At 43.7% G+C, this 23,206-nt stretch overlaps 1 protein-coding gene across 1 annotated transcript in view; it reads right to left on the bottom strand.

Moving 5' to 3' along the window:
• Positions 1-606: 606 nt before the first annotated feature.
• Positions 607-23,206, bottom strand: part of LOC308086054 (solute carrier family 12 member 9) — a gene marked incomplete at its 5' end in the record, with an annotated part of 44,470 nt that continues 21,870 nt past the window's right edge. Inside the window, 6 exons of the mRNA XM_080429390.1 lie at positions 607-3,169; positions 3,998-4,144; positions 5,344-5,518; positions 7,722-7,914; positions 15,950-16,074; positions 18,956-19,038. Coding sequence (XP_080285516.1) covers positions 2,250-3,169; positions 3,998-4,144; positions 5,344-5,518; positions 7,722-7,914; positions 15,950-16,074; positions 18,956-19,038 — 1,643 coding nt within the window. The 3' untranslated portion in view covers positions 607-2,249. The remainder of the gene's footprint in view (positions 3,170-3,997; positions 4,145-5,343; positions 5,519-7,721; positions 7,915-15,949; positions 16,075-18,955; positions 19,039-23,206) is intronic.

Raw genomic sequence — 23,206 nt, 5'->3', positions numbered from 1 at the left:
GTTATACGTTAAACAAGGAGTGGATGGAGCTGCAAATCTTCAGATAATGATATCTTGGGTTCTGAACATGTTTGTTTTTTTTTACTATTTTTTCAAAAACACGTCAAACACGTCATTGGCACGTTGCGCCATAGCGGTAAAAACACGTGAAACACGTTAATGGCACTCAATGAGTTAAGAACTGTCTGGGGGGCTCACAAAGGCCTGAGTAGACGATAAAATGACAAAACGTTTTTTTGAAAGTGAAATATCCCTTTAATTCTCACTGATAAATGTCTATATGATTATATATTCTGGAGGAGATGGCTATTTGGCATTACTCACTCGGTTTCTCACCTCTAAGTTGAGATGGAATCCACTCCTGGCCAGTTGGCAGTGACGGTGGCTCTGGGACAATTGGCAGTGTCCGTTGCTCTGGGACGAGGTAATTTGGCCGGCTGGCACGCGAAATGTCTCTCCGTGTCTGAGCTGCTGTGCTATCTCTATCTCTCTCAATAGGACAGCTTAGCTGGCCACCAAGAGATTCACACACATTGTTCTGCACCTAGAAAGTGAGTGTAGCCTGAGATTTGGTCCATCCTCTGCATATATTTTGAGGTAAAATAATGAGAAGTAATATAAAACTCTTTATTTATATATAATATACGCATGTCAGATTTCAAACAACAGTGGTTCAGATACAGATCTTTTTTGTGTGACCTGATTGTTGAGTTTACAACTCCAAGTCAAACAGAAAGTTCTGGAACTCAGGAAGCAGGTGGTGTCCAGAGTCAGTGTTAAAACCGTCATGTCCAACCGAGCACTCTGGTTATGGAGATAAGATGGATCCATTCCACTGGTAAACATTCACCTCATTTACAAAAAGTGGAAAGTGATGCCCAGATACAAAGTATGGTAGACCAAAACTTCAAGAGGGCCCGTTTCTACTGGGTTCATGAAGAACGCTAGCACCTTTTTAATGAACTTTGCTCCCAGGGAAAAGACAGAACAAACGCTTTAGCATTAGATTGTCAATCATTTCACTTTCACTTCACTTGAAAGGTTTACAGTACATAATACATTTAGTCATAAATGGAAATAATCAATGCCCCAATGTTGAGTGGCATGTCCGGCTTGGTAAATGTGTGCTATACTGTTTAAGCCTTTTCCCTCCTTGGAGACAACTAAGCATGGGTATTGGCATAGTCACACGGTGGCCATGTATGATGTAAGAGCGAGATGGCAGGCATGTGAACAATGGTCAATTAGGTGAAGTTCTAGGAGTGTATTTGGAGCTGGGCAGACACTTTAACACACACACACACACACACACACACACACTCAGGCACATTGGCATTCTGATTGGTCAAGCAACACTGTCAGTGGGACCTAAAACAATTCTAAAAGGATTCTAAATTCTAAAGGAAACCCTAAACTTTATAATTAAAATGCAAGTCTTTGTTCTTTTAAATAGATTTTTGTAGCACATATTCGTTGAATAAACTTAAGCAATGTTCAGGCTAAACATTATTGTATTTGGCAGAAAAGAGAACCAAAGTGCTTTTGTAAAAACAGAATGGGGGGCTGGGGTCAGAATGTCTCCAGGTCCAACACAACCACAGTGAGGTCAGACTTTTGGAATACATTTAAATAAGGCCTATACATCCCCATTAATAATACCGTACGCTTGCTTCCTTTCTTCTCAGCAGTGCACCTCTCTTGGAATGAAACCCAGACTACCAATACAATAAAACGCAGTCTTTAACCCACTCCAAGTCTCCAGCCACGATGGCCCGAATCCAAATCCACCCCCATGGACCGCTTCCAAAGCCGCGGTGTCCTACCTCAAAAGGCACTTCTAGACCTGCGAAAGCATATGGAATGATCGTTTCGAGGATTGAGGACTTGGGGACGGCATGCCAAAAAGCACAGAGGAAGTAAGGACAACCTTCCGAAATGAGTGGAGTGATGAAATGGAAATGGGAATCAGACCAGTCCAGCTCTCTCTCTCTCTCATATGTAGGGATGAGAAAGATAGCAGCTGAAGGTCAGAACATCAGTTATTGTGGAGCTGCAGGGTGAAGTTGCCCCCAAGTAACATTAGATAAAAAGGGATTGGTTTTATATTTACAATAATAATAATAAGACAATAAGATTAAAACTATTAATAATAACAACAATAATCATCATCATCTTTATGGCAACATCTTCGTCAGCTCATAGGGGCGTCTTCACCCTGGTCCCACTGGCGTTGTGTGGAAGTGTACCTTTCAGAGGTCGGTGGTGATGACAGGCGTGACCCCGTGGATGAGCAGCGTGGGTCCGAGATCCCGGGTCAGCAGGTCCAGTTGACGCAGGTAGGCGGCGTAGCGCCGGGTGTCGGCCGGCGGGCTGGGCAAGTACAGGAAGCGCACGGCGGGCGGGGGGAAGGCCTGCTCCAGGATCAGCCGATTAACGGCCGACAGGTACTCGTCCGACAGACGTGTGGCGTTGCTGGGGAAACTGTTGACGTAGTCCTCTTCCTCCTCCTCCTCTTCCTCCTCCTCCACCTCCCCCCCGTCCTGCTCCGAGATCTGCTTCTTGGCCACCTCGGCCTTGCTGCCTTGGCGCTGCCAGTGTAGCGCCACCTGCTGGTCCCAGGGCACGGTGTAGATGTTGGCTTTGATCCTCAGCTCCTTCAGGAGGAGGCCGAGCTTCTCCTCGGAGCCCCGCAGGCTGCGGCCCTCCTCCACACACAGGTACAGGCGGATGCGGGCCTTGCGCCAGTCGCGGACCATGTTCAGGATGCACGCCAGCTGCAGCAGGAAGAGCGAGCAGGTGTCCACGTAGCTGCAGCTGTCGGGCCGCAGGAGGTTCACGGGCCACACGTCCACGTACACGGCCCCCTTCCCCTGGGACGAGAGGGCCTGGCCGCGGTCGAAGCCGCAGAAGTAGCGAGCGAGCGCCACGTTCTTCAGCATCTTCACGGCGTCCGCGATCACCGCCACATACTCCTGCGGTCCCAGACACTTTGCGTCCTTGGCGTCGCGGACAGAGGGGAAGTGGAACAGAGGCTGCTGCTGCTCGGGGTCCAGAGGCGGGTTGGACGGATCGATGGACCTGATGGGGGACAGAGACGGATCCAGCAGTGTGTCCTCTGGGTTGCAGTCGTCGTAGAAGCCCAGGACGAGGGTGTTTGGGCGCATCCCGCCTGAAAGGGAGGGGTTTAAAGAGAGGAGACAGGTAAAGAAGCGAGGAGGAAAGATTATTGCGAAACGCATTTTTTTTACATCGGCATCAGCAATTATGCATGTGTCCCGATTTTAATGGGGAGAGAGAGAGATGGGGAGTGACATGCAGCAAAGGCGAGATATATATATATATATATATATTTTCATTTGTTTCTCAAAAACAAATGTTCTCAAAAACCATTACAGATTTTTTTTTTTCACAAAATATTGGTCAAAACATTGGTAATCTGTGGTCTAGGATCTATTATCATTGTGGTCTAGAATCTATTATCATTGATTTCTCAGTGCTCTCTCACGCTGAAGGCTGCAGGAGATCAAATCCTGTCTACTGTAGGTTCTCTGATCTAAAAACGCATCTGTTTGAGTTTAACTTTTAACATTGGCCCTGCGGAAGGGAGGCAAGACTTTACTTTCATCATCATGTCTATTCCACTTAAAAACAGTTCAGGCTATCAACATGCAGCTACGATTACAGTGAGCCAACAGAGATTTATTCACATTCCATTGCGTGCAAAAAGCCCATTAGTGCAAGATGTCTAGCCCAGGTGTCAGTGGGCTATAGTATGATTCAGCTCTCACTCTCCTGCTCTCTCTCTGTGCCACTCAACTTCCCTTTCCATGATGTGTTTGCCTGATTTAATTACTAAGAATATATACAAAAACACACATCTAATTTTAGCTAATGAATAGCCAAGAAATCAGCAAGCCAAGTAACTTACAGAAAACTCATACTTTCATGATTTTCCTCATGAACAATGGGAAATGGTGACACTAATGGTGGTACTGACCCAGTCCGGAGATGAAGAGCAGGTGTTGGACCCCGTGGCGCACAGAGTCTGCCAGAGTCAGGTTGACAAAGGCCTTGATGTTCAGGTGGTCCACCAGAGACAACCAGGAGTCATACTGGGACTGGAGCGGGTCAGATGGCAAAGTGTCTGCACAAGATACAGAGACAGACATAGAAAGAGAGAGTTGAATGGTGAGAGAGAGACAGTCACACAGAGGCAGAGAGAGAAAGGCAGACACACAGAGAGAGAGAGCGGTGGTAGAATGGCAGATATTGAACAATGCATAGGGAATGAGAGAAAGAGGAAGAGTTAAATGGAACATGATGGAGAGATGGGGTGGGGGTGATGTTAGATGTAGGGATGCAAGTGAGAATGACAGCACAGACAGAGGGTTGGACAAGGAGAGAGCGAGAGGCAGGCAATCAATCATCAAAACCCTCCATATGTATGTAAAGAGAGGCCTCCGTCTGTCTACACCTTCTAGCCTCAAACACCTACAGAGAGTAAACAAGGTAAGGCTGTGATTGTCACCACTTAAAAAACAAGTCAGCCTGCTGGTCTCAGAGATGTGTCCTTTATATTTGGCAACAGCACAAAACACCGGCTACAAAAGCTGGAAAACGGGCAAACTAAAGTGAAAGGAGAGAGGAGCACTTGGCCAAGCAGCTTTAATCACCAGATGCCTTTTCAACATGATGATAATATAAACTAATATGATAATTAAAATCTCAATATTCATAAAGTAAAAGAGCCTCCTCATTGCCGAAACGGCTCTTGATTCTCTAATGGACAACTCATTACAGTCCATTACATCTCTGAGGAGAAATCGTAATGTAATAACTGCTGGGTAATAATGTTATAATTGGCCAGATGGGACGACAGTGTAAGTAATAAAGCATGCAAAATCTTATGAACAAAGATAATTGATAACATCTTCTGCCAGATATTGTAATAAACATGATTCCATAATTGTCACTCCTGTCCTTGGAAATGTTAATAATCATTCTAACATCACATTCACTGTAGAAACCTGCGTAACGTGTAGTGATTGGTCATTACATCTTGAAAAATAATTATTGAAAAATAACTCTAGTAGTGTCGATAAAGACACATCACCTTACTGAGGCCTCCCAGTTGTAACATTTACAACATCCTGTGTGAGAAAAGGACACGTGGATATTTTATAGTTTGGACACGATCCCATCTGAGAAGCTACAGTCCTAACAAGGACTCCTAATTGGACGTAACCCATAAACAGGCTGTAAACCAGGCTGAGCTTTAAGTGTCTGGGAGTTCTGGAACGGAACCAACTGGAAACCAGTGGCGTGTGGAGGAGCGTTCCTTACTGAGGTCTCCCAGCTGGACGTGTCCCAGCACATAGAGGCCGCTCTTCTTGATGTCGTTGATGAAGGTGATCAGACCCACGCTGCTGCGGGGGTTGGACACCATCAGCAGGACCTGAGGCCTCCAGAACTTGACGTGGTCCTTCCTCACGTCCAGCATCAGCAGGTACTTACGCACCTGCAAGAGGAGGAGAGAGGCAAATGTTTGGGACATTTTTTTGTTGTTGTTATAAGTCTATGGATTTGTGTGTCTACATGGGTGTTCTGTTCATGTACTGTATGCGTGTGTGTGTGTGTGTGTGTGTGTGTGTGTGCATGCGTGCGTGAGTGAGAGAGTTTTAATCCAAGGTGCTACATTACATAAACTACATTACACACCAATCAGATTCATATTTGAATGTGACATTGAGTTCAATTCTGCTTTAATTATTTATTGAAGCTTTTATTATGCTATCATAATTAATTGTTTTCGCCAGGCCAGAGGCCAGAGGGGCCGGACTTCGCATGACGTGTGTGCAGAGTGACTAAGCCGGTGCTGTCTGGACGGATCGGGCCTCTAGTTTTTTCATTAATAGTGGACAGTTAGACTATCATTCAGCCCAGGGCACTATTGAGGATGAATGAATCATACTGTGTAAAACCTACAAGTGGATGGAGATGTAGAAGATGGAAGATCAAACAAAATCCACTCAAAACTAACCAATTCATTGATTTGAAAGCCACTCGAAACTCAGAAATAGCTACAAATGGATGCCATGTGATGGATGAAATGCACTCAAAACTCATCTGTTGTGCTTTTTTATGTTGATATGCCACTGAAATGTAGTGATATAGCTACTTGAAAAAACAGCTGAACTACTTGAAAGATTATTCAGAAAGTAGAGAGAAGTAGACAACATTTCTGGCTGTTGGGTTTAATTGTACCCATGAAAAGGTTTTTAATACTTCTACTTTTGAAAATTGTACTTTTACTTTTGATACTTAAATACATCTTAACACTTTTTCTTAGTACATACGATGAGCTACCTGAACACTTTACAAGTGATTTTCTTAGGGGTGACTAACTTTTACTGGAGTCCCAAACATTTCTAAACAGTAGCCTACGTTTTATTCTTATCGGGCTATTGGTTGGTTAACTATTAACGAGCTTCGGTTAACGGTTATGAAAAACATTCAAAATGGTCATTCTGTACAACCAACCATCTAATAATAATTTTGTACATTTATTTTTACATTGGAATGTGGAATGTGTTCCAGGGGCCACAAGAAAGCTCAGCTGGGGCCGGATTTGGCCCGCGGGCCGCCAGTTGAATATCACTGACTTAGATCCTCAAATCATCCCTTGCTCTGCATACTCTCTTTTTCTTTATCTCTCCCTCTCCATTTTGCATTAAAAGCATCCCATCTCTCTTTCCAAGGCTTTCTGTCCTACCATACCCTCTCTTTAACAGCTGTTATTTGTGCTGTGCTGTTGTTTCTTTCTCTCTCTCTCTAACACCTGTTATCTGTTCTATGTAGTTGTTGTTGTATAAATTGCTGTCTTTCTTACTAGCTTCAATGTCACCTAGTTGGCATTGGTCCACAGCAGCAACTGCTGGAATGCGCACACACACACACACACACACACACACACACACACACACACACAATCTCTTTAGACTTGTTAGCGTAATTGTTTAATCCAACTATAGGCTTCACCCTCCTTCCATCCGCTGTCTGGTTTGGGGGGGTGGGGTAAAAGGAGAGGAGGGGAGGAAGCAGAGAAGAAAAGGTGGGGGCTGAAGATGAGATGATGAGTTGCGGAGAAGTGAAGGAAGTGAGGAGGGAGGACTAGAGGAGAAGGAAGAAGGGAATGGAGGTGAGCAGAGAAGGAAGTTCAATAAGTTAAGTGGATGCAATAATACTCTGCCTCCTGACGAGCTTCTGGAAGCCCCCACCCCCACCCAGTGGCCCTGGCAACGCATCCCCTTGGCAACAGGCCCTCCTGGCAACAGTCCTTAATAGCAACAGGCTCACAAAACAGAGTGAGAGAGAGAGAGAGAGATAGAGAGAGATAGAAAGAGAGAGAGCGAGAGAGAGAGAGAGGACACAGAACTGGATGATGTCAAGGTGAATGTGTGTGTGTCTGTATATATATTAGATATTTTGTGTGTGTGTGTGTGTGTGTGTGTGTGTGTGTGTGTGTGTGTGTGTGTGTGTGTGTGTGTGTGTGTGTGTGCAGTGATAGAATTGCCTGGCAGGGGTAGTTATTGTAAACCTGAGGGGAAAGATGCTTTATGCGAATGACAAGGCAATATGAAGTAAGAGCAGTGTGTGTGTGTGTGTGTGTGTGTGTGTGTGTGTGTGTGTGTGTGTGTGTGTGTGTGTGTGTGTGTGTGTACCTGGTGGAAGATTAGAGCCTGGCTGATGTATCCCCAGCTAGACGTAGGGCTCAGGTAGTGAATGACCAGCAGCAGCAGCAACATGAAGGCGATGCTGGCGGACGCATAGATGGCATTGATGAGGAACATCATGACCGCACACCCCACGATGCCCAGCACACACGTGTGCCAGGTGAAGTAACGAAACGTAGGCCTGGAGGGGAAGAGGGAGAACGAGACAGGAGAGGAGAGGAGCAATTACTTTATTTAAGATCCTGTGGTACTGATGCAGGACAGTGTCAGAGTGATAATTAGGATAGCCACCAATGTACACATCAATAATTTGGTGCGTTAATACTGTATGAAAAGTACACGAAGACACCCCTAAAAATACAAATGGGAAATGATATCTGCAAATGTGTGCTTGTGTGTGCAGCTGCACACGCACACGCACTTCTCCCAGGGCCATTTCCTGTGGTTAATGCACGGTAGCACAAACAGACATGGGGTGACAGTGGGGGTTAGAGCATTTAAAAAAAACAAAATAGAGAGTGAGGAACTACTTTGTGTGGATAGGTGTCCAACTGGTGGTGTGTGAGTGTTGATTTTTTTTTGGGGGGAGGGGGCGTGTGTACAGGTGCATGAATTCATGAGCACAGCCACGTGTATGACTTGATTCAACCTCGGATCAGTAGAACTTGTAAAGTTGTGTTCAAGTGTGTTAGCTATCTATTATGTGTGGCAGCGTGTGTTTGCCTTCTATATGAACTGCAAGACAGTGTGTGTGTGTGTGTGTGTGTGTGTGTGTGTGTGTGTGTGTGTATGCTATCTATTATGTGTGTGAGTGCACACACATGCATGAATGCACAGCAAAGGTCAGTAAAACTTGTTAAGAAGTGTGAAAGTGTGTTAGCTATCTCAACAGTGAATGCATGTGTTTGCCTTTTACATGTACTCTACACTGTGTGTGTGTGTGTGTGTGTGTGTGTGTGTGTGTGTGTGTGTGTGTGTGCTCTATTTATTATGTGTGACAGTGTGTGTTTGCTATCTATGTGTGTGACAGTGTGTTTGCTATCTATTGTGTGTGTGTGTGTGTGCTATCTATTGTGTGTGTGTGTGTGTGTGTGTGTGTGTGTGTGTGTGTGTGTGTGTGTGTGTGTGTGTGTGTGTGTGTGTGTGTGTGTGTGTGTGTGTGTGTGTGTGTGTGTGCTATCCATTATGTGTGATAGTGTGTGTTTGCCATCTACAGTATATGTGTGTGTCTGTCACAGTGGAATAACAGTCAACACAGGTCAGACCATGGAGTGACCCCAATCTCCCCGCAGCAACAAACCAGTACACTGTGGATAATGAGCCCCTACCGGTGTCCCAGCTCCAATCACACAATGCAGCCTCAACAAGGCTTACAGAATGGACCGGTCCCATTACGGTCAGCCATCTTACCTTTACTCTCTGCTTCATTTGATCACTTTATTTTGTAATGGTGGCCCCACAATTATCTCTCTCTGTCATCCTTTTCTAATCCCTTCCTCTATTGTGCTAAAGTGTGCAGCGTGTAATTATGATAAAAGCCCCCTCCCCCTCCCCCCCACCAAGTCTGTTACCTCTCGTCAACTCTCTCTTTTCTTCCTCCCCTCTCCTTTGTGTCCCCATTCCCTTCATCATAAATGTCAGTGTTCCCTCTACTCCACCCTGTCAGCTCCCCCCATCCCTACCCCTTCCACAAGTTCCCCCATTGCCAAAAGACTGATGTCACTTGGCTGACACAGCAAAAATACACTCAATTCAAAACAGCCACCACTCTAGTGTGGGGACCGGGAGAGAAAGAGAGCGCCCAGGCCAGTCGCCAAAAGACACGTCATTGATTAGAGGGGGCACGTAAAACTTCATGCACTCTCTCTCTCTCACACACCCACACACACACACACACACACACACACACACACACACACACACACACACACACACACACACACACACGCAGAAGCTGCCAGCTGATTGTCACATTCTATAAGGGACAGGTCAGCGAGTGTCGGGTCGAGACATTACGTCAGCCAGTGGCCACTCCAACACTGGCAATATACAGTATCACAGCAGACTAGGCTGATGTCACAGACTAATTAAATGACTAACTAAATGTAATATATAGGATCTAGAGCTCAGTAAAATGTGATATAGGATCAAACTCAGTCAAATGTAATATAGGATCAAACTCAGTAAAATGTGATATAGGATCAAACTCAGTAAAATGTGATATAGGATCAAACTCAGTAAACATAGTATAGGATCTATAGATCAATGTGACATTATATAGGATGTAGGTTAGTCGAGAAAGATTTAGGAAGTAGCTAAACACCACAACCTCATAGAACTTAGCCCCAAATATAACTGATATAGGGTCTACCACATACAAAATTATAGGTCAAGTAACATAGCATGGCCAAAGGACAGTTTAGGGACAGTTTGGGGACCCAAGTAGTTCAAAGTTATTGAACCAGCTGAGAGAAGGCCGGGAATCTTTCTTCGTGACCCAAGGAGCGTGGCTTTGACATCAGGACTCATATAGGAAACGCATAGGCATGTTTTTATCAATCATCATCTTTGATCAAGCCATGAAATATTAAAGATTTTTTAAATCTACTAGAGGTTCGGGCATCCGGCTCTGTGTCTGTCAGTCCATGTCCCTTTTATGTCCATATATGGAGATCACTGATGTCATTAGTATATGCACATATATAGGCATGCACCCTTTTGTGCCCATATATGGAGCTGACTGATTTGTTTGCGGCTGATGCCATGACGGCCCATTGAGGTTAGACAACACACTCCATATTTGGGCGTAGCTGCATTGGGAACTCCTTATATGGTTATGGCTGTGTCGGAGTGCTGTCAGAGGTCCCCCCGCCGGCCCGCCCTCCCTCCATTAGCCAATTTCTATATAGGATAGGATTACCCTCTTGATTGCCTCAGATGTTTTTCAATACATTTTAATATTATATAGGATCTACTCCAATTCAACACGATCTAGGATCTACCCAAATAAAAGCTAGGAGCTAGTTAACTGATGTAGGATTTACCTCAATGATTACATGAGATTGACAGATTAGGACTGACTGATTTGCTCTGCGGTTTTGTCCTGCTGTATCATCAGTGTGTAAAAACATTCTCCACCATGGTTTGCATCCAGTGGATAAAAAGCCCCACCTCCACCCAAAGCTCATCTCCCACTAAACAGTATGTGTTCCAGTACACAAACATCCTCTGGCATCAGTGTGGAGGGCTCAGTTGTGCTCCAAGTCCTGGCCGATGACCATTTTATGGTGCGTGTGCATGTGTGTGTGTGTGTGTGTGTGTGTGTTTGTTGTTTGTTTGTTTAAGCCTGTGAGTCAAGCCCATTGGTTCGAGCCCTTTTCACTCGTTTATGTTTTGGCCCGAAACCAAATCTTGGAGTACCAGATTTGGCCAATTGGAAATCCTTACCTTAAAAATCCCCCCGTCCTGGGGGCTTGACGTGTGCATGCCTCTCTCTTGTGTGTGTGTGTGTGTGTGTGTGTGTGTGTGTGTGTGTGTGTGTGTGTGTGTGTGTGTGTGTGTGTGTGTGTGTGTGTGTGTGTGCCTAAGCCACTAGACCAAGAGTTCAGAGCCTGTGGACTGTCGGCAGTGGAACACACAGCACTCCCTGGAGGAACATTCTGGACAACTGGAACCACCACTGATAACGCAGCAGCCTCGCCAAGCACGCACACACAATCATACAGCTTGAATTAGGTGTACAACACACACATAAAACCCATTTTCTGAATCACATACCTTCACTCTCCCACTCTATCACACACACACACACACCCGCACGCACGCATGCACGCACGCACGCACGCACACACAGTGAGAGAGAGTTAACAAGTAGACATCTCTTGCGCTACGTTATAATTTTACCCCCCAGCCCACCCCCTCCACCTCAACAGAAAAACAGCCATGTGCCAAATGTAGGGGAAAGGGAAATATTTCTGCTAAATTAGTTATGCTAATTACAGAGCAGTTCTCTGGGGGAGAGACGGCGCTAAATGGCTTTTAATTCCTTTCGCCTGGAAAGAGATGCAGGAGAGAAGTGTGAGAGAGGGAGGGAGGGATGGAGGAATGGAGGAATGGACAAAAAACAAACAGAGAGAATTAGAGAAAAAGAAACAGACTGACCGATCAAACAAAGAAACTGGCAATGGAACGACACAGCATCGACGGGCTAATAGAATTAAAAACTTGTGGGAGGAGGAAGTGCCCCTGAGGCAGCCGGACAGCCAGCCAACCGGCAACCTTATCAGCGCCGGGCCACGGCTTCCTGGGCCAATGAGAGAGGCAATATAGGAATTTATTTTTTGGCAAACTTTCGCCCTGTACCCTTCGGCAGCGGTCAAGCACTGCGATAACTCTGCACAGAGCTTATTCAGAGCGCGCGCACACACACACACACACACACACACACACACACACACACACACACACACACACACACACACACACACACACACACACACACACACACACACACACACACACACACTTATACATCGTTAATATTTTAACGATAAAGGTTTTATGTCAATTACAAACATGAAGGTAAATACGACAGCAGAATGGTCACCATGCCCCTCAAACACAAAACAAAACAGTGGAGGAATTTCATTGCTGTGGTTGAGTGAATTGCCATAATTGCTCTCATTATGAGGATTAATTTAGTTTGCAGGCAATAGCTTAGGACCGAGTTGTGTTGCCTGAAAGCAGTTATGTTTATTCATGAGAATTATGTTATATGTGATGGATTGCATGGCATGCATTACTCTCACTCTTTTAATATTCACTAAGTGAACTATCACAGGCTGAACGGGGTGGAAGAGGCTGTACTGTATGTTGCGTTCCTCTGACATAAAATATGCCCTTGAGCAAAACACTCTATCACCGCCATAAAGACCCGAGCCGTGCCTGTGGCTTGGTTGGGTTCTTTTAACACAATTGGCAGTGCCCACATTACAGCCCTGCACGGACCTCCAGCACTAGCCACGGTGGACCACAATGGAAACAAGCCTTGTTTCTCATCCATTTGGCGTTTTTAATTCGATGTACTGCTGTACTTAAACATGTGTGTGCTTTCTCTTATACTCACAGCCACACAACTCAGATACAGGCAAACACAGAACACGCTACTAAAAGGTAAACCCGAAGTCGTTTTTATTAAACATAACAACTACAAGTGCCACCGACATGCTCAGATATTAATAGGATACTGACTGTCCATAAAAAAGACATGCACTCAAGCAATGGCATGCCATGCAGTAAAGAATAAAGCCAAGTTACATGATTCAGCAGTAAAGAAACATAAACAAGAAAATAAAGAAAAAACAAGTGAATTTGGAAGTGATGAGAGTAAACATGAGCAGACAAAATTGGAATTGGAGTAACATTGAATTGAAGCTGATAAATGGGTTCCCTCTCCTCATGGGATGAAATTGGTGACCCACCTCTGTTTATTAACCCATTAAAACTGGGAAAGTTTCTGTGTCATTTTAGATTTTAACCACTTTAACTATTATTTTATACTTTGGCTATTCAAAAATAGCAGATATACAAGCTCATAGCGCGTGTGTGCCGCACTATGAACTTGTAAATCTGCTTTGACTGAAATCTTTGATTCTGGGGGTCCCTGGAACAAAATATTTTGAGATGAGGGTCCGTGGTCAAATACATGATATGAGGCTCATTCGCTACAGACAGACAGACAGACAGAGACAGAGATCCACATATATGGGCACAAAAGGTACACAGAGACAAAGGGTATAACGGGTATTGCATAACAGGGTGGGGCATGCATACTATTTGCATCGTTCCCAAGTTGCATCATTCTCGAGTAGGCCGGTGCCCGACGGGCACATAGGTCTAGTACAAATAACTTGGTGTTGGTGAGCGATGTCTACAGTCTCTGTAGCAGTTTAAACCATAACTGTGTCAAATTAGAGTGCATGGCTTTGATAAAGTTTTTATCCAAGTCTTTTATCAGGCAGTCTAAGAGAGCCTTATCAGATATGGCATCACAGCGTGGTTTGGAATCCTCTCAATGTTCTCCTCGCAACTTAAGTCCAACCTGGTCCGACTGAGGCAGACTACACGGAAGGTTATTGCAGTCATAAGGCAGCATCCATCCGTGCAGGCCAATTACGAACTGGCTACCCTAAGGCAAGCCAGTAGGATAGCTACTGACCCATCCTATGTTCTACACACTGAGCATCAGCTACTGCCCTCTGGGAGGAGGTTCAGAATCCCTTGTTACAGATTAAATTGATTTTGTTGGGGTGGTGGTGGCTCAGGAGGTTGAGCGGGCATTTGGAAACTGGAGAGTTTGATCCCCAGCTCCTTCTGGCTTAGTGTCAAATTGTCCTTGAGCAAGACACTGAACCCCAACTTCTCCCCTGGTGTCGTTTAATAGCTGCCACTGCTCCTAATAGTTAAGATGCTTCAAATGCAGAGGACAAACTCCAGGTATGTGCAAATGTATTTGGCCAATACCTCAACAACAACTATTCTTGCAGTATTGAACTGAATCGGAGGAGGCCCATGGTAGACTACACCTTCCGCAGGCCAACAGCGGCGATTGACAGAGAAAACAGCCCTTGAGAAAGGCATGTAATCCCTGGAGTGGTACAAAGATCATGGGTTGAAGCTTTCCTAGATGTGAACACTTTACAGATTATTAATTTACTGTCCGTTATGCTGAGAAATATCCAGCGGCAAACCAACTGAATATAATCTTACATCCTGGGGTCTAGCATTAAAGGAGTAGTTAACCCAAACAAATTACTTATTTTCTATCAATTATACACCCCATGAAGCCTTGAGTTCATGGGGTGAGCGCCCTCTTGTGGGAAAGAAATTGAATATTACGTTTATGGCACTCCAGGGGTGTATTTGCAAAAACTAAATATTCCATCCGTGATTAGCAACCATCAGGGGATCGATCATACTGGAGATAAATATTCTGTGGTTCTTGAAAGATTAGTCGGAATGCTTAAAAATGCTGGCAGAAGCTACAGCCTGTTTTAGAAAACCCCTGGCAGTGAATGTGTTAATATCGAGGTCTGTTTGAGGAGTCCTGGAATGAACTGGGTATGATTGATGTGTCCTTAATGTGGACGAAGATACAAATTAGAAGTCCTGATTTTTACACTGGCTGACATTAAAAATGTAACATCAGAGACATTTCATGGCACGCAAACGGCAGAAGCAATCTGTCCAACAGATAACCATGCATTAAAGAAGTTCCAGATGATTACAAATCAAACTGCGATGACAATTCTACAAATTGCTCTGAGAAATCTACATGTGGATAGATAGAAATGAGTGTTATTGTATCAGGATCCAATTGCTTCACTTCCAAGGCTGTCAACTGAGCTCAGAAACTACAATGAAATGTCTTTAAAAAAATGTATTTGATATATTCCTCTGTTGTTATTATAAAGCCATTCGGCACTACACACCTCGGGGTTATATGAGACACACACGGTCGAGTGCTTTCTGAGTTATGCCCGGGACAGAGTGACAGTCACACACACACACACACACACAAATTTGGTAAATTATAGTATAGATTATAATAAACATACAGTACAAGAACAAGGAAGGAGTTTGACGCCCCTTTTCTAGCGCCTCTTTCATTGACTATACAGTAGAATATGCCATTAAACATAAATATTAAATACAATAAATGTAACCCCACTAGTGAGAAAATAGGGTTCTAAGGATGGAAAAAACTACGGTCAGTTGAAACCGCTTTGGTCTGGTTTTTCATTTCATGCTGTGGCAGAAACTGGCTTCCATAGTTTAGTGATGTATTATGTACAAGCGTTTTAGAACTTTACCAAAATGTGATTACTTTGTTCCCCATTGTTCCAATGAAAAGAACATATGAAGCAATTTCAAAATGTCTGTTTGGGTGCAGATAATTTGTGATGAGCAGCGGCCAGTTTTATGTCTTTCAATTAACACACTGTCGCTAGGGCAGTGCTCAGCTGGCACACGCAGGAAAAAACACTGCATTGTCAAACCCGAAAACGAGAAGCAAGAGGAAGGACATGACAGCAGATAAGAATGAGAAGAGAGAGAAGAGAGAAAAACAGATTGAATGAGACAGAATAGTACTATACGCTCTGTGTGTGTGTGTGTGTGTGTGTGTGTGTGTGTGTGTGTGTGTGTGTGTGCGTTACCTGAAGTTAGGTGCACTCGCCCATTCCAGGGCTAGACAGGCCAAATCCACAGCAGCATAAACCAACAGGAAGAATATGGTCACAATACTGGCTATGGTGTTCAATTTCCCTGAAAACAGCACCAACTAGAGAAAGAGAGAGAGAAACATGAGATTCAACGTTTCCAAAATCGTATTCCTTGTATTCGAAACCTTGAAAGAAAAGTGAAATAAGACCTTGTGACTTTTATTAAGAATACAATCACACCCAGTCCAACAACTGAGTGGATCCCCCGTTTTTGGGCCTCAGGACCTTTATTAAGATTAAGATAGGAGGGTGTGAGATGAAGATAAAAAGAGAACTAAAGAGAGAGGGCATCTCTGACCTCTCAAAGTAGAGAGTGTGTGTGTGTGTGTGTGTGTGTGTGTGTGTGTGTGTGTGTGTGTGTGTGTGTGTGTGTGTGTGTGTGTGTGTGTGTGTGTGGGAGCCTGCTCTACAAGGGAATTAATTTGTCATTAACTCAGACACAGGCCAGTGTGGACAACTGCTGTCATAGCTTATGACACGGCTGTGTGTATTCAATGTACAGGGTCCCCACACATTTTTAGCAATGAATTTCCAAAACTTTTCCAGAATATTTAGCCCAATTTCCAGGCCTATATAACAGTGTAGCAAAAATAAAGCATAGAATATAGAATAGTACAATTTCATTCAAAATTTCGTGCAAAATTAGGGCATAGCTCACTGGAAGACTCATTATGGCATCCGTATGACTTATTTTATTTAAATAATATATGCCATCACACAGCCCGTTCGGCGAAAAACTACTTATGTTACATATTTCGTGTAATGTTATACATGTTTATGAAAATGTTTTGTATTAACAAAATCAATAGCCAAAAACAATGCATAGCCAAATATTTTTCCAGGACCCTTGATAAATTCCAGTACCTTTGATCAATTCCCAAACTTTTCCAGTACTGGATTATTTTTTTTTCAATTTCAAAATATTTCCAGGAATTTCATGACCGTGGGGACCCTGAATGTATCTATGGGTATATGTTCTAATGAAAATGCATCGAGAAATAGAAAAGGTTAGGATTGGTTATAGTTAGGGTTGTGTAACTCTTACTACCAGTCGGAGGGTATACGATAATTATTCCCTACACGACATGCGCGATACGCTAGCGCGTTTTCCATGGTTGAAATGGTTAGTAGACTGTATACGCTTTTTTCCAAAAAAAGTCTGCACTGTATACAGCGTATACAGCGTAACACCACTGATTACTGCTGCTATTTTTTGTATTTTGCAATCATTTCTGATGTTCAGTGTAGTCAATTGAAGCAATCAAATCCTCACTGCTTAACACATTGAGTGCCAAAACCGTATTAATACGGTTTTGCAAATACACCCGTGGAGTGCCAACTTTCCTAAAAAACGTATATATACGTGAGTTTTGTCTTTTTTGTTTATTTCCATGCGGGAGGGGCTAGAGCAGCTCTGGGATCACCCTAGGCGATTCTGAGAAGGAAGGGCCAGATGGATCATCATGTAAAAAACATGGCTCCCCATCCGCTTCCGGTCTATTTCCTTCTTTCTTGCCTATAACTCCGAACGACACGTGTGCGTGTGTGTGTGTGTGTGTGTGTGTGTGTGTGTGTGTGTGTGTGTGTGTGTGTGTGCGTGCGTGCGTGCGTGCGTGCGTGCGTGCGTGCGTGCGTGCGTGCGTGCGTGCGTAAACACTACATAAGTACTGTACATGCAAAGTTCAAGTTTGATCAAGGATGATCAGGTGTAAGATAAGTATTGCATAATGCTCTTTTCATCTCATCAATCTGCACTTCATCTCCACTCCTCTATCTATCCTTCTCTCCTCTCTTTTCAACCTCTGCCTTTCCGTTACTTTCTCTCTCTTTTCAAGTACAATCCTTTGAAAGTCTCAGCACACACCCTCCTTCTCCTTTGACTCTCTCTCCGCGTCTTTTCGATCACTCCATCCAACCCAGTCAAAAAGGTATAACAATCAGACTTTTGTCATTGGAGAATCATTGGAATGATGGAAGTGGGAGGGAGGGAGAGAGAGAGAGAAAGAAAGAGAGGCAGAGGGAGGAAACGATAGACAAAGAGAAGAAGGTAGAGAGAGATGTAGAGGAGAGAAAGAGGACGAGAATGTCAATGATCTCTGATGACTGTGACCGCCCGACCAACGATTTTCTTTTAATTACTCCTCCGCTGCCGGGGAGCAGCGAGGGATGATTAGAGGAAGCGTAAGGCGGAGAGAGAGTGAATAATCACTAGACGTTTAGCCTTTAACACTCACCTCCCGATAATGACAGGATTGTCAGACACACTTGTTCTCAAAGACCCCTGTTCTTCTTTCTGTTTTTCCTTTGTGTCATTCCCTCCAGCTTTACCCTCCTCACCTCTGCCTATTTGCTTTCTGCCCCAAATTGACTTTTCCCCTTTGCTTCAGAAGGAAAACAACTGTAGAGAAAATACTAAAAGGCTGATTCGTGCTCAACAGTAGGTCATTGTGAGAAAACAACTATCGATTCCAATGATAATTGTACAAGACGTGCACGATTTAGACATTCAGATGTTTGTGAGTTTGTGTGTGCGTGTGCATTGGGTCAAGAGAGCATTGGATATGACAAGAGAGCTTGTGTGACAGCGAGGCACAACGAGTCTGCCTACAACCAGGGAGAAACTGTTCAATGAATGCGAGCTAAGAGCAATGCTGCCTTAACTAAACTCCTCAGAAAAGGTTTGAAAACTTTATTTTGGATAAATTATTTCTCCCCATTCAATAATACCAATTGGTATTGTGTTTCATATCGTTGGAAATTCTGATTAGTCACCTTTACAACAAGGTACAACTTGTAAGGATCGTGCATTCCTGGAATGAGCAACACAGCTAACCGTGTGGATAGCCCCCCCCCAAAAAAGTTACAAATTACCCTGCAATATTCTTCTGTTGGTATTCATTCTTTAGTTTGAGCTTCTCCCTTGAATCTCTGTCTCCTTACCTGTACAAGGAACCAGGAAATCAACACAGAAACCCAGGGGTTGCCACTGTGAGATGTCTTCTTAGCTGGGGTCAACACCTTACCTAGAGAGAGAGAGAGAGTGAGAGAGCTAAATAATTTGAATAGAGGCAATCAGCAAAGGAGAGAGTAAGAGCCTTCAGATGTTGGGGGGGGGGCAGAGAGACAGAGGTGAAGAGCAATTCAACTTAACACCAAATTTCACTTTGATGAATGAATACAATTAAATTACAGACTCTGAGAGGATAAGGCGTGATCTGAGAGAGAAAAGGGGCTAGAGAGGTGACGGAGGGAGAGAGAGGTTAGTGCGTACACAGAGAAGACAAGTGTAAAGCCAGAACGAGTCATGGGCTGCAGCTGTCAAGACCTCAGGACATTTGGTTCAACTTTTAGCATTTGTGGTGCCCCTTATGCGTAAAAATGAATGTGCTTTTGGAGATACACTCTATATGGGGGTTGATTAAAATGTGCTCATGCTCAAGAAAGTGGCCTTTTATTTTATTTTTTTACATAATTTCCTTGTCTGTCGTCATCAGTGAAAGCATCATCCATAGGATAGGTAACAGCGCTATCTAGTGGAAAACCACTGAAAACAAATTCTCGTCCGTGGCAAGGTGAGCCGTGGCAGAATTGGACCGGGAATTAGAGAGATCCGCGAGTAGGGCCCGGCGCGCGTCCAGAGTCGCCGCCGGCCCGCGGCATCCGCCCTCGTCTTCAGCGGGCTGAGCCCGCGCGGCCTCCCCGTGAGGAGAAATTCCCGTCCATGGCAATGAAAAAATGTATACAAAAAAAATAAAGAAAGAAAAAAAATAAAGACTTTTACTGCATCAAAAGTAATCAACTATACTATAAAAACTGCCAAATTGTCAAATAATATAAGAAAGAGGTGTTGTGAGCTTGTAGATCGGCTATTTTCACGATATTTATCTGTGGAACCGAGTCAAACTAAATGTAATACCACAACTCCAAGTGCTTGTCAGGGTGGGGGGTCCCCAGTTCAAACATGATTATTTTGGGGGGGTCACGGCCTGAAAAGGTTGAGAACCACTGCCATAGGCGATGCTACAAATGGGACTAAGGGAAATCGCTTTTGTCTCTGCGTTGTGTAGAGGTCCCTGAATATGTATTTCTTTGGGGTTGATATGACAATCCCGATTTTCCCGCAAACTTTGGAAGCCAATCATAGCCAATCAGTAAGGAATATGAACAATCAATATGATACACCTTCATCACATGACTACAGAGATAATGTGCAGCATTGACTTTTGGACAAAATCTGTAGGAGCAGAGTAGCAAAAAGTGGGTTTTGAAGAAAAATCGTGGAAATTGCATCATGATCCAAGGAATCCATGGAATTACAATAAAGACATTGATACAACCTACAATTCAAGAGCTTTAGAAGAAATTGGACAGCAGGTTGGCATAGCAGTCCACCATGAGGCTGATTTGAAACATTTGGATTGGCAACAACCTTGGCTTACTGGCCGTACATAAAAAAAATCATTTTGCGAGGTTGTCTGCAGTGCACACACAGAGACCGTCAGAAAGAGACACAAAAACGAATTACAAAGTCTGTGTGTGTGTGTGTGTGTGTGTGTGTGTGTGTGTGTGTGTGTGTGGGGGGGGGGGGGGGTGTTTGTGTTGTGTTGGGTGAAGATAAATGACCCAATGGATCAACAGAGCTAAATTAAATGCAGTTGTTTGCAAGCATTCATGCCCATAGACTAGGGGTTTTCAACAGGTGGTCCGTGGTCCGTGAAGGTATTGCATGTGGTCCCTGACCATGCGTTTAGTAATTGTGAAAGTGAGAGTGAATATTTTCTTCCACAGAACAGTGCACTAAATGATCTGGTGACAATATGATGATGCGTCAATGTTGTCAGTTACTGGGAAGTCGGAGGTCATCAGGTCAAGAAATTCCACAGAAAATCTAAAGAAGGGGAAGTGTACGGGATTGCCTAATTGAGTCATCATTATTAGGAAAAGTGCTCATATAATCACATGTGTCTGCTCACTCATACATAAGATACAAAACATGAGTTTAGTGGAAGGTTGGATAAAGTAAGAGAATGGAATAAGGGTAGCTGTGGGGTAGGAATAGACAAGTAAGACGCGCGAACGCGGTAAGCGAACGCAAAAAACGAAAAAAAAGAATGAAAAAAAATATTTAAGAAAAAGTAACCAATAAAAATTAAAAATAAAAATACCAAAAAAATCTGCGTTAAAAGGAGCATCTTAGAAAAATACAAATTCACTAAAAAAAAACTTTGAATGTTTTTGAACAATTCAACATAGTGTTTGAAGTGCCTGTTTCACCCACTTCCGGGGGGCGGAGCCAAAATCCGAGCCCGAAGTATTTGTTCGTAGACCCCCACTTAGGGGGGGTAGAAAAAGTTTGGGAGCGATTCGGGCACTTTTCATTTAACATGGGGTTTGAATGGGGAGTTTTTAGGATCCTTCTCCGGGGCGTGGCTTCCGGGGGAAGGGGCGGGCTTAAACGCAACCTTGACATGTGTGTTCAGTTTTCAAAGACCTTTCATTTGATGTATGGTACGTCTAAATTGGACATTTACTTATCTCAGAGGAGCTGCACACAGGCAGTGCACACAGGCAGTGCACACAGAGACCCAGAGACACACACAAGCCGAGCACGGTTTCATAGTATGCTCCACTTGCCTTCGGCGCGCCTCCTTCCGCTGCGTTCGCAATCAGTGGTTCTCAACCTTTTTTTTGGAGCTCTGGACCACTCACATATTTCAGTTAGATAATGCCTGGGCTTGATACAATTTGTTGCACATAGTATCGTGCAACAAATTAAATCAAGCCCTTAACAGTCATTATTTAATTGCAAGCTTTTTCTCCCACACCGCGCCTATTAATGCAAATGTTTTCTTACATTTGATGGACTTTTTTTTTTCTATTTACATTTATTCTATTTACATTTAAAAATATTTCCCCATGGACCACCTGCAGGCCTAATTATGCCATGGACCACTATTAGTCCGTGGAATATTGGTTGAGAAACAGTCGGATGCAGACATGGGATGCATAGAAAGTGTTACCAAAGCACTAATCTTAGTCCATATCCCCACCCAACACAACAGTGGTCCCCAGGTTGATTCTAAGTCAGGGTGGTGGTCAGTTGAAAACCCCTGCCATAGACTGTAAAAGAACATATGGACACACTGGCCCGTGACGTCATCTGTTGGTTTGTGGAGTCCTGTTTTGAAGCCTTGAGTTTGGCAAATTAACCGTCGCCATGGCTCTTTGCAACAAGAAGTGAACATATTTGGGCGAGAGCTGGGGAGACAGCTCCACCTCTATCCTTGAACGCCATAGTATTCTATGGTAGCGACTTGTCAATCACATTGTAGCAACACCCTAAAGCATCTATTTCTCTATACTCTAAATAAAAAAGGACCATAATTTAGATTTAAACCAACGATTGTGAGTAGTAGGGTCATTTCAGTATACCTGACAAAGGCTGCAGAGGCTAAAACGTTTTTTTTTTTTTTTTTACCGCTCATTAAATAATTATTGTTGGGAGCATTAAGACGATGTGCCGACTGCCGACCTTCTCCTTCTCTACTAAGTAGGGTCATTTTCCCATCGACTTCTATGGAAGCATACAGATTTTTGGAAATAGTGGAATTACCACCTGCTGGCCATCAGAATGCAGGATTAGGACACTTGATGCCAGAAGCTTCCCGCTTGTTCATAATTATACCCCCATTTACCTAGTTCCACGGCAGGTCCATGTTTCATTGACATTTTATACTGAAACACATGAACTCTCCATGTTTTTGGACAGATGCTATGCTTGATGTTTACTACTTGGTGTCCTACTTAATTTGTAGCACGTAGCCTAATTGTTTTCTTTGCACTCAAACACTCTTACATGTACATTTACCCGGTTGTTTGTTGACTAGGGTTCATGCCATTTACACTTACACTTTGTGGCTAAGTGTCTGCTAAATGCCTGTAATTGTAAATTATTGGTTATTTTTATTTTTTATTAAGTGCCAATTTTAACATGCATAATGCTCAGCAATTAAGCCAGCCATTATACAACATGTTGTTTAGCAATTTCTGGTCATTAATGTGGACTAAATGGTGAGAAATTTAAAAGGTTAACATTTTTTTTCTTCATCTGGAAGCAGAAATGCATGACTGACAAAGCCAGTGTAATCATCAGTCAGTAATGTGCCGTGTCCTGAGGAAGGCTCAGAAACA

This window comes from Gymnoscopelus braueri, assembly GCF_963280865.1.
Source record: "Gymnoscopelus braueri genome assembly, chromosome: 5".
Classification (NCBI taxonomy): Eukaryota; Metazoa; Chordata; class Actinopteri; order Myctophiformes; family Myctophidae; genus Gymnoscopelus; species Gymnoscopelus braueri.
This window is presented reverse-complemented; position numbering and strand designations above follow the sequence as displayed.